At 43.1% G+C, this 18106-nt stretch overlaps 2 protein-coding genes across 2 annotated transcripts; both read right to left on the reverse strand.

Annotated features, from left to right (window-relative positions):
- Nucleotides 1-11387: 11387 nt before the first annotated feature.
- Nucleotides 11388-12885, reverse strand: LOC131669313 (sialin-like). Its single transcript, XM_058944098.1, has 3 exons — nucleotides 12745-12885; nucleotides 12182-12677; nucleotides 11388-12118 (listed from the first exon to the last, which is right to left on the reverse strand). Exons 1-3 carry the CDS (start codon nucleotides 12883-12885, stop codon nucleotides 11388-11390), a joined length of 1368 nt encoding a protein of 455 aa, XP_058800081.1.
- Nucleotides 12886-14664: 1779 nt separating this feature from the next.
- On the reverse strand, nucleotides 14665-18083 carry LOC131669276 (uncharacterized). The gene is made up of 5 exons (XM_058944046.1): nucleotides 17540-18083; nucleotides 17072-17219; nucleotides 16788-16870; nucleotides 16022-16175; nucleotides 14665-15834 (listed from the first exon to the last, which is right to left on the reverse strand). The coding sequence occupies exons 1-5, from the start codon at nucleotides 17609-17611 to the stop codon at nucleotides 15614-15616; spliced, it is 678 nt and encodes a 225-aa protein (XP_058800029.1). The 5' UTR covers nucleotides 17612-18083; the 3' UTR covers nucleotides 14665-15613.
- Between the last annotated feature and the right edge of the window lie 23 nt (nucleotides 18084-18106).

The following is an 18106-nucleotide window of genomic DNA, read 5'->3' on the forward strand; positions in this document are numbered from 1 at the left end:
TGAAATATTAAATAACTTGAAAGTTGATGTTAACTGCATTTGAAGGTTATTTATATATAGATATGTTCCTCTTCCGTAAATCAACTGAACTAAAGAAAATTTATTAAAAATAATTGTTTTTCAAAGAAGTTTATATGGTTTATTGTAGACGCAGATCTATTTTGTGTAGTAATTCAAAAATGAGAACAATAAGACGTACATGATTTTCTAATATCACAACATACTTATTTGACTTAGCTAAAGAAATCTTGGTTAGATAATGGTGTATTTTCACAAAACTTCGAGGAAAAAAATTGGTCAAGATTACGAAAAAAAAACGAGAATCATAACGAACAATGAAAAGTTCCCTGAAAATTGAACTAATTTGGCTTTCAAAACAACATGTACACGCGACACTTATACATCGCAAGCGTGCGGAAACATTACGCCGCAAAATCGCGTGTTCGTTATATTATCCACACACAGGGCGAAATGCAAGAGTCGAGCGATCATTTTATAACGAGCATCGCGAATGTACAAGCGCGCGCGACATTAAACTGTCCGCAATATCCGCCGTTTCGAAATGAGCGCGTACGCGCATACGAAAAAAAAACGTGAAGAACGAAGCGACGCATACGTTTTCATGTATGCGCACGCGGGGACAGAAATTACGAGTTTCAGGAAACGGTGCATTCTATTGTGGCTTTGTCATAGTTAAACTGTCAGGCCAATTTATATACGCGAGTGCGTGTTATTGAATGCGAGGGACAAAAAGAGCGACAAGTTCCTGATGCGCGCGTACGCGCTCGAAAATCACGCGCTCGCGTTTTCATATCGCATACCCGTCAGTCTTTCCTGCGTGCGGGATAAATTGCCCTCGAGTACGGACGAGTCGTTAATTCATTTTTTTTTCACTACTCTGGTCTTTTTTCCTTCTTTTTTTTATTAAACTTGTCTCTCGCGTTTTGCGAGTTAACGGGAGGAAGTGACCGTTATGTTGTTTCGTCAGTATTTGTCACGAATATATTTTGACCGCGGTGATATTCTTTTTTTGTAAATTAACGTATGGAATGGGACAAAAGTTGAAGTTTGATGATACAAGATCAGCTATACTGTATGTCGTGTCCAAAATAATGCAATACTTACTCAGAAGTTTCCTAAATTTGTAGCTTTGGAAAATTGAAATAGTCAACTTTCTTGATTGGTTGTTATCTGCACCATCTAGTTTACGGTGAGCAATTGAGCGCTTAAACAAAGTCGTGTGAAAATTGTAGTGGAGAAACAAAGTTTCCGAAGTCCGAACGATAATTGGTCTTTGAAATAAAGAGGCGGGGAGGTAGTAAGGAGTGATGTTACGCCTATAAAGCAAGCGTGAATTATCCTACAATCTTACGACATCCGATCGACCCAAATTGCAAATCTTTATCATTGCTTTTAGAGCACTACGAAGTACGAAAGCGCAAGTCCGCTCGAAATTACAATGTACAGCGCAGAAGGGAGTCTGATCACGTAAATACTGTATTGCAATTTAATCGCACTGTATCCAAAACAAGAGAGGCTCACGCAAGTTTGGTCAAGCTGCTGCTGCCTTGTATTGATATAACGAGCGGTTGCGCTCCGCGCGAGCGTCAATTAGGTGTAATTAAATAATAATTGAGAGAGTGCGCGAGAGAGGAGAACGGGAGAAAGTACGGGAGGGAGTGAGAAAGAAGCCACGCCCAGCATCCGCGGCCAATGGTGCGCGAGCGCTAATCGCCGCTGCGGAGTAATTTGTGCGCCCTTTCTCTCTCTCTCTCTCTCTCTCTCTCTCTCTCTCTCTCTGTCTCACTCCTTTTGTCTTTTTTCGTTAGAGAGACGCGCTCGCAGCTTGATAAATTGGCTTTTCGGTATCGTCCTCGTGTGTCCCTCGCCCATTAATTTCAAGGAGCTGCTGCTGCACGCGCTGTCATTAATCGTTGCAAGTCCACTCGAAAATAATCCCTTTTCCATTTGATTTTTGTTCTTTTTCAGGCATATTTTAATGAAATGAGCGCGCAGAGAGAGAGAGAGAGAGCGAGCGTTATGGATGGCCTCGATGACGGCTCGGGTGCGAGGAGGCGCGCGGTTGCACCTTGGGCGTTGAAGTTTTCATTTTTTTTCTTTTTCTTTCAATTTCGATCAGACTAATATTTTTTTTTTTTGCCTCAAGAAAGTCGCCACATTAATTAGCGACCGCGATGCCTGTGATTAATTCGCGAATTAATTAATTCACTGGTGAGAGTCCGAGCATTGAGTAGTAAAAGACAGGCGATGGTCAGACATTGATTTTACCAATTATGTCTGACGCGCTGGCGAATTAAAATTACCGTCGAATGACCTCAACAGCTATTCGGCATAATGCCTAAAACCAGCTTTTCATAACACGTTTTACGCATTTCTCCTTTCTGTTATCCGAGTCATCTTAAATGCCCGTCGCATTTGAAAATCACAGTAGTGAATGGTAGAACAAGGAGAAACTCGACTTTCGGGGAGAAACAAAGCGAAAAGAGAGAGGCGTCTTAACGATCGCGATGCACGCAGAGGTGGCGGCAGCAGCAACAAAGTAATACAAACGGAAGGCTTGCATTCGCGGCACGTACACATGAGAGCGCGAGAAAGAGAAAGACGAGAGGGCGCCTGGAGCAATTAGTCGAGGCGTTAAAATATTCCAGAGTTTCTCGGGGAAAAGCGCTGGCGCTTAAATACTAGCCGACGACTACGACGACTTTTGCATGGCTATAACCGCGTATAAGTCCGACGCATGAATAAAACATGCTTGCCGGTGAAAGAGATACTACACGCGAATCGGTAGCGCCAAGAAGACTCTCGGACCTACTGTGCTACGCGTTTTTCGCAAATGCAGCCGTTTTCACGACCACGCATATTGTCATGTAGCCGTGCTATTTCTCATTAGCTGTACCGTTCAACGGCTGACATTTTTTTACTCCCCAGTCTACTCGTTTCGGCATTACGTGCAATCGAGTAATTTGACAATTTTACAAACGTTTGCCACTCAAAACTGCAACGTTTATATCTATCGGTCGTCGTACTCGCAGTCTAATTGAATCAAGAAGCTCGTGCAGGCTTGGCGGCTGCAATATACGCCTCTAGCGCACTCCAAGTAACAGCAAAGCAGCCATCTCGAGAGCAATTCCCAATCGAACACTCGATCAGCACTAGCGCTATCAGACAATATCCAGAGTGGTGGTAGTGGTGAGCTGTTGCTTGCAGACACGACACACACCATTCTCGGGCAGATCGTATCTTGTACGCGCAAGAGTAGCAGCCTCATGGCAGAATGCGCGAAGAGAGTCTTCCAATGAGATGGCGAGCGGCGCGCGCAGGCAGCAGCCTAGAGACCTTCTCCCATCTCGCTCTCCTTCGCTCCCCCTCCTCTTCGCGTTAGTGGCGGCGCGTGAAAATCCGTAGAGGGTGCGAAAATTGCGAGAGCGAAATAGAGGGGGAGAAAAAGAGAGGAGGCGAGATTGCCGCCATTTTACAACGGCACGAATCTGCATAACGATCAGCGACTGTCGTGTTTATCAAAGCTTTTCTCCGCCATCTGCATAATTTTCGCCGGCGCGTGTATCTACATAATTCGAGAGAGAGAGAGAGAGAGAGAGAATTCGCGTTTTACGTGCTCGACTTGTAAAACTTTAACGAGACTACCTCTCCCCCTTGCTTCTTTTGCCTCGTCCTTGTTACGACGACAGCGAAAAAGAGAAGGGCGAATAAATTATGTGACACCGAGAGGCATTTTTGGCGCTCACCCGTTAACTTGCCAAAAGCATAGTTCGTGCGAAAGCTTATATAGGAGGTATGATGTTTGAGCTTTGGCGCCAGTTCAGATACTGACTATCTTTGTTCGATTCCGGAATAGACATTTGATAAGGGAAATCAAATTAATTGCTGTAATTAAAGAATTAGTGTTTTTTGTACGACCTCTTGAATTGAATCCCATTTGAAATAAGACTGCGATAGAACTTCAATGGTATCTCTTTTGTACTATGTACATTATAATTTGAACTTGTTTCAAATCGTGTATCATTGATAACAATGCTCAATTCGTTATTTCGCTCACAAGTTAAAAAATAAAATGTTATATATTTGTATTTCATACTTGACAGCTTTGCACACGATACGTCAGTAAACCCACATCAGGAGCCAACAGAAAACTAACAGCAGCTTAATAGCCACGCACAGCAATCAACACTGTCACTTCCCCTCTTGTTGCCGCGGCGTGTGCGCGTATCCGATTTCGCGCAAGTGGCCAATAAACATCGATCGATCATCATCGCACTCGGTAGCCAAATTCCCAGAGGCTCTTGCGTACGCACACACAGGCACGCATACAGGCGTAGACGCAGCCGTTGAGCAAGAAAAATGCTTAGTGACAGGCCTCGAGTGGAGAATCGGGGAGTGAGAGTTGCTCCCTTATTAGCCTCGGCATATGGGGCGAATGTGGCGATAAGATAAGCATCGCAAAACCACGACGTCGACGATGCAGGTCCTGTTTCAGAGGATTAGCTACGATCTTTTATATACCTTTAGGATGGTGCGTGGTATGACGACGATGACGATGATGCGACGTGCAGGCTGCTTGCCCTTCTCTCTCGCTCACTCGTTTGAATTTTCAAAATGTTATTTGCCTCAACGGTCCATTGTCTCGTACTAGAGATCAGAGCGCTCTTAAAAGTCATATCACGTTACACGCGGCAGTCGATGCATTAAGCCCCGCTTCGGTGCATTTGCATATATGCAGGCTGCCAACATAGGCGAAGAGACGCGCACGGATACGACGGCTCGGTTTGGCATTAATCGCTCTGCTAACAGTTTCATTTCGTTCGATGCTCTTTACTGATAAAACTTGGCAATCGCTTTGATGCTCTTCGTATACTGAGTACTCTGCTCGTTTTTTAACTCTTGATTCGCTGTTGACAAGCACTTGTAAAACGCTCTCGCACTGGAGATAACGATCTAAACTGTCGCGAGTACGTATTCGAGCAATGGGATTGCCGGTTGCGTCATTAGCCGACGTATAATGTTTTGGAAGGATTGAAACATTAGGAAAGAAAAAATGGCCTGGCCATTGCCAGGCGAAATGCGCGTTTGAATAGGAACGAGTAGTCTCGAAACAAGCGAGAGACATTAACCCCGCCGGCTCTATATATACGCGACGGCAACAAATGAGTCCGTTGACGCGCGTTGATTCGTTGGGAAATTGCCCGGCTCAATAATGCAGAAGCGCGCGTGCGATCTATATAATGGGTTGCGCGTTCGCGCGCGAACTCGATCTATCATATATAACGCCGCGCAGCCAGGGAATTGCCCGACGTCCTCGCGTCGTCTCTCGCCTTTTTATCGCTCTCCTTGTTTCGTCTTTTCTCTTTTATTTTCGCTTTGCTCGCGCCACATAAATTGATGTAAGTCAGTTCCTCTCTCTCTCTCTTCCTCTTTTTCTACCCATATCCATAAGAAAATAATGAATCGGCTGGCGTTCGAAGTGAATTAATGAAGCTGCGCGTCATTGCAGCTGCGCAGGTTCAGTGTGTTAGGATTAGCTTTTGGTCTGTTTTTGTCTTTTGCAATGATGATACTTAGTTTCGGAAAATTACGCTATCCCTGACGACCGCAAGCTACAAAGCGTTTCAATCAATAATCCACGTAATATTTTCAAGAGCCTAGGCGTTGCAGTACCTAAATTGGCAAACAAATAGAAAGTATCGTAAATCGCCTTGTTTTGTTAGTGCCTCTCTATCTCTCTCTTTCTGTACATACACACAAAGCCGATTATTTTCGCATATAGAATCTCCCATCGAAGCTCATTTTTCAATGTCTTTTTACTTGCGAAATAAGAAGCTCATCATGCCCGCCGTCGTCGTCGTTGTCGTCGGCAAACTCGTAAATATTTACGCGCTGCGACGCAATTTCCGCGAGCAGAAAGCGCACGTCTGCATGTACAACGCGATAAATTCATCGCGCTCTCTTCGATTTCACTTCACGAGAGCAAAAGAATGGTTTTCACAATACTCTGGATTTTTCGTCCATTAGTATAATGTAAAGCAGCGCTGTTCTTTTCCTTTGTATCATTATGAAGCGTACGAGCTTATGAGAGAGATAGAGAGAGAGAGAGAGAGAGAGAGTGTGTGTGCATATGTGTGTAGGCGTCAAAAGCAAAGCTCACAGGCAATCATGAGCTTTCGAATGCAAAACAGCAAGCAGCTTTCGCGCTCGCATGTACGCTGTGTATATAATATAGCAGCCGAGCGAGCGCGCTGCGCCACTTTTACATTTAAATGTAAACTCGCAAAGTGCGCGGCCGAGGATACTCGTGCGGATAGAGAGAGTGAGAGAGAGACGTATAATATTATGGGCGCGCAGAATGCTGCCCGAGTGCGCGAAAGAGATTGAATATTTAGACACGAAATGGAAATATCAGTGATGTATAAGCTCTTTCTCCTTATATTATGCGTGAGCGCGCATAAGTGTCTCTTTTCATTTTTCCAAGGAAAAAGATTATTCGAATCGTAGCTTTTTGCTGCCGAGCCAGCTTTTTCGAAAAATAGGCCAAGTCTCTTTGCAATAAGTCATGGATATGATTGTACGGCAAAGCTACAGACTGTGAAAGCTACACGAGGCAGCATTTAATTGTGATTTCCGAAGCGGATGTAACCTTACATGTTTTCATTACATGCGTATTCTGTCGGATGAAAACGGAGGTTCGCGCTGGCGCGACAGCGTCGGCAGATTAGAAGTTACAATCGCGCCGCATATCCCGCGGAATGGCATATGGCCGGTGTGTTTGAAAATTACAAAAGACAGTTGCACGCTCGTTAAGCCAAAGCACGCGATTCGAAAAGGGAAACGAGATGAAACGCGAGCGCGCGCGCGCGCGACTGGAGCGAGAGTACTTTAATATTTTACACCTCAAATGCGCGAAATGCAAAACACAGAAAAGCTAGCTCACGAGATTGGATTTAAAACGCGCGCTAATTTGTCGCGTCGGAGTCGCGCGCGCGGAGATGCAACATTAATAAAAGCCAAGTTTCTCTCGCTCGCCGTGCCAGAGTTTCGCTTTGGGCTTTTTATGGGAGGAGGGAGAGAGAAAAAGAGTTTTGCACGCCAACTGAGACAGATGCAAATAAGCTATGCTTGCTGCTGCTGCTGCTGCTGCACGCCTTTCTGAGTTTCAAAGCAAAGCGGACGAAACTTGCACCTTAATAATCAGAATTCTATTGGTTCTCCTGATTAGCACAACTTGTCGTTCCTATTTGTACCGAGCCCTTCTTTCGAATATAGGTATAGATACCGCTGGCGAGTTGGTGCACGCATTCCAAATGTCTGGAGCGATCGAATTGATGGTGCATCATTTTTGTTTTCCCACAAGCCCAACGCAGAAACGAGAAGGAGGGCGCAAAGTGCGAGCCGTTAGCCGTGGTGACGACGTAATTAGGCAAAACAGACGGAGAGAAGAGAAGAGAGACACTCGCGCGCAAAAGGGATTAGCGGGCGCGCGTGGGTGCTGGTCGCATCTAAATTCAACATCTACTTTGCATAATGTCGCGCGAGCGAACGAGCGAGAGACACCTAATTGCCGTTCGTTCAAGCCCCGCGGAGCTCTTTCGCCGTCTATATACCGTGCACTCTCCGCGGCAGCCATTTTATAAAAGCCGGCAGCCGCCGGGCGTGTACGCGCTTTGTTGTTGGCGGTGCGTCCGCGCTCGCACAACTTCCGCTTCACTTCAACTTGCACCTTTAGCCCTTCTGCTATCTCTGCGACGTCGGATCGCTCGTTACGCTAAATCTTGTTTAGAGTTTGACCTCGTTCGGACGCACTCTGCGCATTTTCTCGATGCTTCTTGCTTTCGGATTGCTGCCAAGCTATCAATTTTCTAGCAATTTTCATAATTTCATCATCCAGTCATTCGCAAACACAATAAAGCAACTGTCAAAGTTGTCGTGTCTATTGCGCCGCGCGATCGTCGAAGAAAAACTCGCATAGTAAATTTTATTGACTCAACGAAACATCGATAAAGGCAAATTCTCCGAGCAAGGCAATAAAAATCTCCATGCTGCTGTTCATACAGCTTTGAGAGAGAGAGAGAGAGAGAGAGAGAGAGAGAAAGGCTATAATAATTTTATTTTCTGCGCGTGCGTGATGCAAACGCATGTACACAACTATATATAAAATACACGGCGGCAAGTCAACCGTTGCGATTGGCAATTTGCGTACTCGCAAATGTGCTATAATGCCGCGCGCGTATATATGTTTAATACGAGTTGGCAAAGGACGCTGATCGACAGTTATACACCGATTTCTCGGTCGCTATCAAATTGATTATTAGCCGCTAATTTTCATACTTTTACTTTGGCATGTGCGCAAAACTTCGTTACACGTATACTCGGCGAGCTTGTACGTTTTTCGCGAACAGATATTAAAAAAAAAAGTACAGCTACGCCGATAATTTTGTTTTGTATTCTTATAACTGATTAAAACGTCGGGCAAAGAGCACAAGAATGGCTGCAATAATTATAATTTGTAGCTACAATGCGGCAGAGCTCAGCTCTCTCTGCCGCGCTCGAATTTACGACGGTAACCTGCTTTAAGTTTCGCAACTTACAACTTCCTCCTCGCTTGAAAAACTTTGTACATAATTAAACGTGTTTTCAGTACGCGATGATCGCACGCTCGCAGACACATATATACACAATATAGCACGCGTCTGCGAACCTTGTATTCGCATTCTTTCGGAATGTCGAACGATTTATGATGCACAGTAGCTGCGGCTGCGAGTAATGCAGATGCTATTAAAAATTATTATTGACCTTTTTTTCCACGGGGCTACGCATACACACAACGCGCCTACATATGTACATATCTACCGGCGTGAGATGTAGGCCGGAAGGTTATTAAATTTATTAGAAGGCATTTATCCGTTCGCAGTTGGCTGAGCGTTCCGCCGCCGTCGCGTCCACTGTCGAGAGAAAAGACTGCATATGGCTGTGTTATTACGAAAATGCAGTTATGCGAGGCGGTGCCTCTTGGTAATCATTAGGAATTGTGCCGACGCTCTCGCGTTAGCTGTGCCAGTGTCTACAGCGCCCAAGTGTAATGCGAGTTTTCAGTTGATTAAATGAGAAAAGTAAGTAATGACAAGCGCAAAATCAATCTAGCCGCCGTGTGCCTTTGCTTAGCTCGATAGAAATAGCGCTTATTATTGCAGACTACCCGATAGAGTTGAAAATTGATCCAATCACTCGATAGACGAGCTATATATCCTTGTGTGCGTTAAGATTGCAGTTGCGACGAGACCGCACGTGCTGGGTGTGACTCGACGTTTCACAAGCTAATTGTTGGACGATTAAAGCTTCGCCGAACAAAAAGACGACAAATAATACCGATTCAGTTGAAATCTACTTTTGCTTAAGTTTACAAGAAAGAAATTGCGGCATCGTGAGATAATACGTAACGTTATTATCTGCCGTCGAGTCAAAACTAATGTGCAGTAGTCCGAAAAACTCTTTGACAGTGTGCACAGTGAAGTTGCAATGAGGCAGAAACGACTGTAATACATTAAGCCTCCGCATTCATAAACGTTTCTTGCCCATCGAAATTATTAAATGACAATTGATCAAAGGGCGCCACACGCTATAAAAGTAGGCACGCGCGTAACGAATGAACGCGCGCGCGCGTGCGGCTATTTCCCATGGAAAGTTTCCTTCGAAAGGGCCACACGTCGGCTACACGATTTTCCTCTTCCGAATGACCGATCCTTTACACTCGGTCGGTCGGTCGGGTCACCGCCGCGCGCCCAATCTACTATGAAATCTGTCCTATTGTCGCGCTCACAGCGCATACAGATGATGATGACGCACGTGCCATTGCGACAATTGTTTCCTATTCGCGTCTGCGCGCGCACGCGCGCGTATGTGTATGTGTGTGCGCTACGCTGATATTTCGGAATGACCGTTTCGTAAAGTCGCCTTTTTTCGTAGGCGGAGAAAGACACGCGCATAAGCACGGCAAAAAGCTCATCACACCGGCACGTGTCCATTTTTCCTCCGCTTTTACGGAATTATTTATGCGGTCGAAGAGAGAAAGATCAGCCGAAAAGGGCGTAGCCGAGCGACGTATCGCGAAACAGGCTAGCAGCACATATTTTATTCCAGTGCCTCTTGCACAATACGAATACACAACATATTCTCGCGGTCCAACTTTTTTTCACTCCAAATAAGATTTTGGCAAGTGGCATAGTTTCAAACTGTTATTTCATTCCAGTATGTTTTTACATTTTATTTATATAGACTCATGTATCGGTGGATTTTTGAGTATTATTGCATAGATTTTGGTAATTCACAAATATGAGTTATTAATTTCTATATGAATTAAGCACCTTTTCATAAAGTATTTAATAGAAAGTCGAAATCATCCAATGTGAAGTAAACGATGTCATTCGCGAAATCAATGAAACATTCGTATGAAATCATGACGTGACTACACTCTTTGCAACCCTAGAAATCCATAAAGACTTGCAGTTAAACAACTGTTTCAAAGCCACACGCACGCAAAATCGTTCTCATTCATATAATAACCCCGTCGTGCATGCGTATAGCCAAAGAGAGACGAATAACCGGAGCAACCGATGACAGCAACATTTATCAGACAAAAAGTCGAATCGAATTGGTGCGCTTGATATTTAAATGGGCATGCTGGACCTTTTAGGCTGGAGCATTACAGGCAGTTTCCTGCATCGAGTGGGAAAAAGCATGTATATGTATTGAGAGCCGCATGTGACAATGCCGTGCGCGCGTAGTAGTCGGGGGCCGGCAATGACTCGCCGTTGCGAATTAGGCTCGGTTACGCGTTTATAGCCGATTCCGGCTATCCGTCCGTTCACTCTTTCTCTCTCTCTCTCTCTCTCTGTGTCTCTCTCTCTCTCTCTTCCTATGTGTATGTTCGTGTAACGGGGGACGAGAGAGTATTAGCATTGGTTAGCTTTATGGGCCGTTCAGTTCCGGAGTTCCAGCGCTCGCGCTGCTGCCGGCGAGACGCGCGCGCGAACTCGTGTGCAGTAGCAGATCAATAAAATCAGGGAGCTATATAGTAAAGAGTAACATCAAATCGAGTAGCTACGGTTAGCACGCGCGTTTTATATCGAATTTGTTTTTTCGCTTTGGCAAATCACATTTACGAAATTTATTTTTGAAGTAACTTTTTGCAATTTAAATATATGAAGCGTGCATGCCTGAATCCGTAGTCAGATAAAAGTACACAAGTTATATTGTAGTCTCAATCGACTCCAACACATGCAAGCAACTAATGGAATCCTACGAACATAAAATCCAAGAGCTCGTTGTTGATGTCATGGGGATGCTTTCGACAATACTTCCTATTTTATTACAAGCAATTCATCGTTCTCTGCAATCTCGCCCTTTTCACTTTGTAGTTTCTTACGTTCCAAAAAGCTCGGATTATTCCACTTCCGTACTTCAGCGCTACCGCATACTACAAAAATCGCATTACTAGCCGAACCGATAAATAACATTAACCAAAATACCAATTTCCATTCGCTAATCGTTTGATTCGGTGCAATAACACCAACCGCATACGGTGCCAGAAATCCAGCTGCAGTAGCAAATCCAAAGACTACACCTTGGAGTGCACCAACGTAATTCGGCGCCAGATCGAGAGCATTGACCATTATGCCGAAATTATTGCAACTGAACATTATCATGCCAATGGTGTGAAAAGTGACGACGAGGGTAGCATTACATCCAACATAAGTGGCAATAACTAGGAAAACACCAGTACCAACAAGAGCGATGCTACTGCCAATTTTACGAACGAAGGTTGTCGACGCGAGTTTCTTTGCGATAACGTAGTCGGCTAACCATGATAATGCACATCCGGCTATCCAGGAGACAACGTGTGGAATCGACGAGATGTAACCGTTTTCTTCCACAGACAATTTCAGAACACTACTCATAAACTTAGGCATGTCGCTGATATATGTAAAAAGACACCATGCTTTGCCCGTAGTCACAGTGAGAAGTGCCCATACGGATTTTGAGCGAATCATGTGAAGCCAGGGTGTCGGTGGTAAGTTTGTATGAGTGTGCTCTGCAAACAATTATTTTTTGTCAATGTACACCATTCATTGGGTTCATGATCCTTGTAACTTACGCAATTTGCCTGACAAATAATTCGTTTCCGATTTCGAGACGAAGGGATGCACAGCAGGCGAGTCGTAACAAAAGACACAATGAAGTAGATAAATCAAAACTCCAAGTCCGCCGTAGAAGTAAAATACAATTGGCCAGCCAATATCCGATCGCTGTATCATAGCACCGGATGCAGCCATACCGATAATTGTACCCACAGGTGATCCAGAAAATGCCCACGAGGCCGCCCAAGAACGTTCGTCTTCGGGTGTCCATTGAGCCATCAAGCGTAATATTGCTGGATACATCGCACCTTCGCAGAGACCCATCAGCAGACGTAAGCCAATGAATGCAGTTGCGCCACCCCATTTGATGCACAATGGTGTCAGTATTGTTAACGCAGCCGTAGACAGTACGCCAAATCCGAGGGTGTGTTTGCCACCGAGTTTGTCGAGAGTGAAGCCAGCGAAAATGTTTGTTAGCACGTAACCCCAATAAAACGATGATAATATCAGTCCCTGTTCAATCATTGTTGTTTGGATTTACTTTTTCGTGCATTTGCTTATGTTAAAGCTGTCATTGTACCTGAGTTTCTTCATCCCAATTGTATGTACTAGCTTTGACTGCACTGGCGTTTAGATATCGCGGACTGACGACAAGTGATTCTTTAGCAGGGCACGTATCGTCATTAGATGATTTTGTCGTGCGATTCAACGGCGCTACCATCTCGGTAATTGCCATAGATAAACATATTCGCATGCTATAGACACTAAATATATCAAGGAAACAAATCGTTATAATGATCCATCGTTGAGGAAGATATGAAGCTGCGTTAGAGTAAAAACATGTTTGTTATTATCAATAAATTATTTACAGCGCACTGTAGCTTTGAAATACTTACAAAAAATCTTCAGAAGTGCAGGCATTTTCTAAGAAATATTTAAATCGGAATCACACGCAAATACGTTATTTTTCTTCCAAATCCACGCATCCTTTGTCAACTCATTATAATAAGATGCAGCTATAGCAATTGTCCCAACAGTAGAAATAATCAGATGAAACGGTAAAAAAATCTCATAAGAATGGAAGGATTATTTTCCTCAAGAAAAGCATTACTTTCAATAGAGCCTTTCACATAACTTATTATTTCACTAAAGCTGATGCGCTGACGGAGCTCAAGCTGATTATATTCGCCCAATCATTTGGATTCCGATGGATAAGATACATCAACATTTCTAGATAAAATAATTTCAAAGAAAAGTTTCATGATATCTCTTCTCTTTACATTCTCAAACCTACATTGAAATTCTCCAATAAACGTTATAAAGCGTCCTATCAATACGTCTGCAAGTCAATACAGCGAGATTTATCGTAGCTTTCCCGAGGAAAGAGGGGTACAGAAGCACACGTATGACGTGCATGTGTGTGTGTGTGTGTGTGCACGCGCGTGTATATATAAATCGTCGGTCGTTGCTGAGTAGTAGTGTACAGCTGCAGCGGGCAATTAATCTTCAGGCGCTATGATGTCGAGGCGAACACAACATCCCACTTAACTCTGACGCGACGTCCCAGAAAACAATTAATGCGAAATCGATTAATAATTACGCTCCAGTTCCAAACAACTCGCATGGACTGACATATAACTTGGCGAATGAACTTTCGAATCGTTAATTATTGACTGGCACATGTGCTTTGGAAGGTGAAGATCACAGACTTTTCAGTCGGTCGAATGTCCAGTGACCTTTTCGTCGTTGCACAAAGCATTATCAGTTGTTTACGTCCGAGTTCTTTGATTACCCCGTACTTAGCGGTGATGATCAAACAAAGTCATGTTGATATCTGAAATCTCGTAACGAATACTCTCCGCGATAAGGAACTATTAAATAAGTACATATTTAGACAATGCTCTGGAAATTTTAATCATATTCCCGAATGCGTTATCGAAAATCGATATACATATCTCGTATGCGACGTTTGGTTCGCGACTTGTTCGCAAATTCATAGCTCGATATCGCCAGCAAGAAAAACGGGGAGTTGCAAGCTGTCGACGGCGCTTTTAGAAAGAACCGAGCGAGCCAATTTGTAGGCTGTCGCAAACTTTTAAAACACTAGTTGACAGCGCACGGCTTTTCGTCGTCGTCGCGCCCCGCGGAGCCGATGGATTGTAAAATAAAACTAGCTCTCTCTCTCTCTCTCTCTACTGCCGCAAAGAGTACTGCTGGCCGCCTCCTTAGCTTCTTCAGCTAAATCCCATTCCCGCGAGACGAGGGAATTTTCTTCCTTTCAGCTTTCGCTTTTCTTCCTTTTCCTCTCTCCCTCTTGGTAAATCTTTGCAGGATGCTTTTTTTCTTAACTGCCCCTTTCCAAGAGTTTTCTTACAGGACCAAGTGAAACGGTGGGATTTTTGCAAGTTTGAGCTTTTGAGAATACCAGCGATTAGCGACGTTGAAGTTTAGATTATTTTGGTCTTGAGAAAAAACAAAACCACGCGTAATTTAATCATTTGTTTGAATATATTGGTAGCATCCTCGTTCAATATTAGCTTTGCTCTATGGTAACACTGAACAGATAATCCTGTAAATCTAGGACCTACGCACAAAATCTAGAAAAACAGGAGGACGCGCGCATAAATATAAAAGTACCTAAAGAGCTGCTCTCCTTATTACTCAACTTCCCCATCGTCTTCCATTACCGAGCGAAAAAAAGAGAGATATCGAGGGAAGTCGTTGGCTATTCCCTAACAAATCGTCCGGCCACCGCCCACGGTCACCCCACAAGGGAGTTTGCCACTCGATTGAAATGCCGACAAAAGTTTAAAAGTATATTTTGACGTTAAAACGCACCCGCGCTTCTCTCGATACACTCTATTAGCGCCAGATTTCCGATTTGTATCAGTAAAAAAGCAGCAGTAACAAATCCCACTGGGTCGGTCGATTGATGTGTCTCGCGTCATCATGTCGCCGCTGCTGGACTGCTTGGTAAACTTCTTTTCGCCGTGAAAAACGCGACTTTGCGCAGCACTCACCCGCGCGTGAATAATCCATGAGCAGTAGCTCGCCTAATGGAGATCCTAAATTTCCAGAGAAACGGCCATGTAGTCATCCGGTCTGTCTTCTAAATTTTTGAATCCCGGCGCACATGCTTTCTTTTTTCCTTTTCCCAAACTGATTGCTATCACTGTACGCTGATTGAAAACGATCGCGTGAATCATTAATGCTGATACTTATTTTTATTCAGTCACAAATTATATTGTGTGCATTTCGTATAAAAAAGAATTTTATAAATAAGTAATAATACTAATCATGCTCTTAACAACTGTTAAACGATAATCGATGAACTAGTGTTGTTTTATGTTTTCTTCCGATGAGGAATCAAGAGAAATGTCGCCTTCATGAATCAGTTCTAAAATCTCTTGATGTATGAATATTTACAATGGGAAAATGGAGTCTCCACATTAAACGACTTCGTATTTGGGTGGTGGTAGTGGAGGTGGCGAGTCGTATCCGAAAACTATTGGATTTGACATCAGGTACGATGGCGTCTTCGGCATGTTCGCATCGTTAGAGTACTGTGAAGATGACGAATAAGTTGTAGAGAATTGATCATAATTCTCACTCTCGGCTAGCCACTGGCAACGAGCTGCCATAACGAGAATCCAGAAGTACGAACTTATTACTGAAAAATAAAGAAAGTAAACAATCGTATCGGTCTATATAAACATTTTGATAACGATTTTGTACGCGAAAAGTGTATCTCTCTTGTATACAATGATGCGCATTACTTTTCTAGCTCTGTTCGTGTTTTTAACGAATGCAAATTCAATTGGGAGAACGCACGACTCTACAGCAGTGAATATACTCACAGAGGTAAATACTGCAAGCCGGGACATACCAAACGTTTTTGTCTTTCAGATCGTATCTTTCATTTTCAGTTAAGTGCATCGCTAGAGAGATTGTTTGGTCTACGATGCTGATCATTTGCATGTACATCCATGGCAGCGCATAGGACGGTTTTTTCTGCAAATTGTAAAAAATTATTTAAGTCCAAAAATTATAAGGGAAAAAACAGGAGTATTCGAAGCGTTCAATCGTATGGCAAAATTACTACTACTTTTCGACCTCTAAAATATTACCGCCGCCTAATTGTCTTGATATAGCCAGACTGCGAGAGAACAAAATTTTCCGCAAAGCAGGTAAAAAATGAAACATAAATACGGATATATGAATATTACCAGTGTAGGTAAATAATAATGGAGACGAGAATTCGACAATTAATTTGAAATCTCGTGGGATTTCACGCTAATTGGTGAGAACGTCACAAATTTGCCACCTAAGTGTTTCGCAACACAATTCAACTTGTTAAAAAAAAAGAAAAAGATCTAGGAGAAATTTTCTAATCTACCGACACAGTTGAAAGACCGCATACTGTCGAGACATTTGTGTAAAGTTTAATGACAAATGTTCATGCAAATACAAGACTCTTGCGATTATTGAATCGTTTGTATCGATAAAGGAAAAAGAAGCGCGTGCGTGTGAATGAGCAAAATGGAATGTTCATATCGTGGAATATGTACATAAGCATGAGTAGCGAGTAGCGCGTATCGCACGAATAGAAACACAGACACTTACCAAGAGAGAGCCCAGGGCCAAGAGAGCATTAGCAATGAGAGAGAGCGCCGAGTAGATAAGAACGCAGGTAAGCAGTATGCGTGCTGTAATAAACAATTATCTTCGTTCAGAATGTCACGCCTTGCTATTTTTAAAACGTTTGTGTGTTAAAACGCGCGCGCATGCACGCACTCACACACACACACAACACACTGTCAAAGCTTTGTTGCCGACAATCAGCGATGCGGCGTCTGGAGTTTCCATCATACTACATACATTTGTATAGTATACGAGTATATACATACCGGTTTCCGTGATTTTCATACTCTTCATTACGTATGTCCAATTCAAACCGAACAGCATCCACGACTTTAAAGCTATGATGAATTCCTCTTCCTCTTCCGTTGAGAAAAAGTTACTCATCAACATATTGATCATTAAGATTGACAAGGACTGTAAGCAAGATAACCAATTCATTAATTTTTTTCTGTGTTTTTCTTCGAATTAAAGTTACATTGTAACTGAGTAATAATTATTTTGGAGTTGAAATAAATTCTTTAGGAGAACAGAATGCTCGTTGTACAGATGTATCACCGTATACTTTTCCAAAATGCGAACATAACATTTCTTGCTATTAAATGCGGATTCATAGCGATATCGTGAATGATTGATAACATTGAAAGGAATAAAACTGGTAACTTTCTCCATGTTGGTTAAATGATATTAACAACCAAACAAATAATTCAAACAATGTTTATATATTAACAACTCACCAAGCCGAAGGTCCCGATCAACTTGGCTGACAAAGTTAAACTTATGCAACACATTTGAGTCACCTTTGCCATATTTACAATATGACACTATAATACTAAGACCATCGGCTGTAGCCGATTCGTGTGACAACCAAAAGTCTAAAACTGAAATCTTCGGCGTCGCAGATACGAATGTTACAACTTTGAAGCACGAACTCACTCGTCACACACAACGAAAAATAGTGTAAACAGCTCGGCAATCCGTGTCAAAATCTATTTACTTCAGCGACCTATTCGTACAACTACAATCACACTGCCGATTAAACGGTATTCAATTCTTCGACTCGAGAGAAATCAATGTAATACGTCGTTACTATTGTTGAACGTTCACTAAATAATCACCAACTCGAAACAATCCATAATCGTACCAACAAACACAAGATTTTGCTCAGTAATACGAAGCACCGAAGTCGAAAAAAAATACATATTCCACACGAGTGCCTACACGACAGCCATGCTTGGATGGAGATATAGGTATATGTATATTCGCTCACGACCAGTCTCGTTTTCGTTCTAAACGACAACGAG

The sequence above is a fragment of the Phymastichus coffea genome, unplaced genomic scaffold (assembly GCF_024137745.1).
Source record: "Phymastichus coffea isolate CEN01 unplaced genomic scaffold, Cenicafe_Pcof_1.1 PCOF00091, whole genome shotgun sequence".
In the NCBI taxonomy this organism is placed as follows: Eukaryota; Metazoa; Arthropoda; class Insecta; order Hymenoptera; family Eulophidae; genus Phymastichus; species Phymastichus coffea.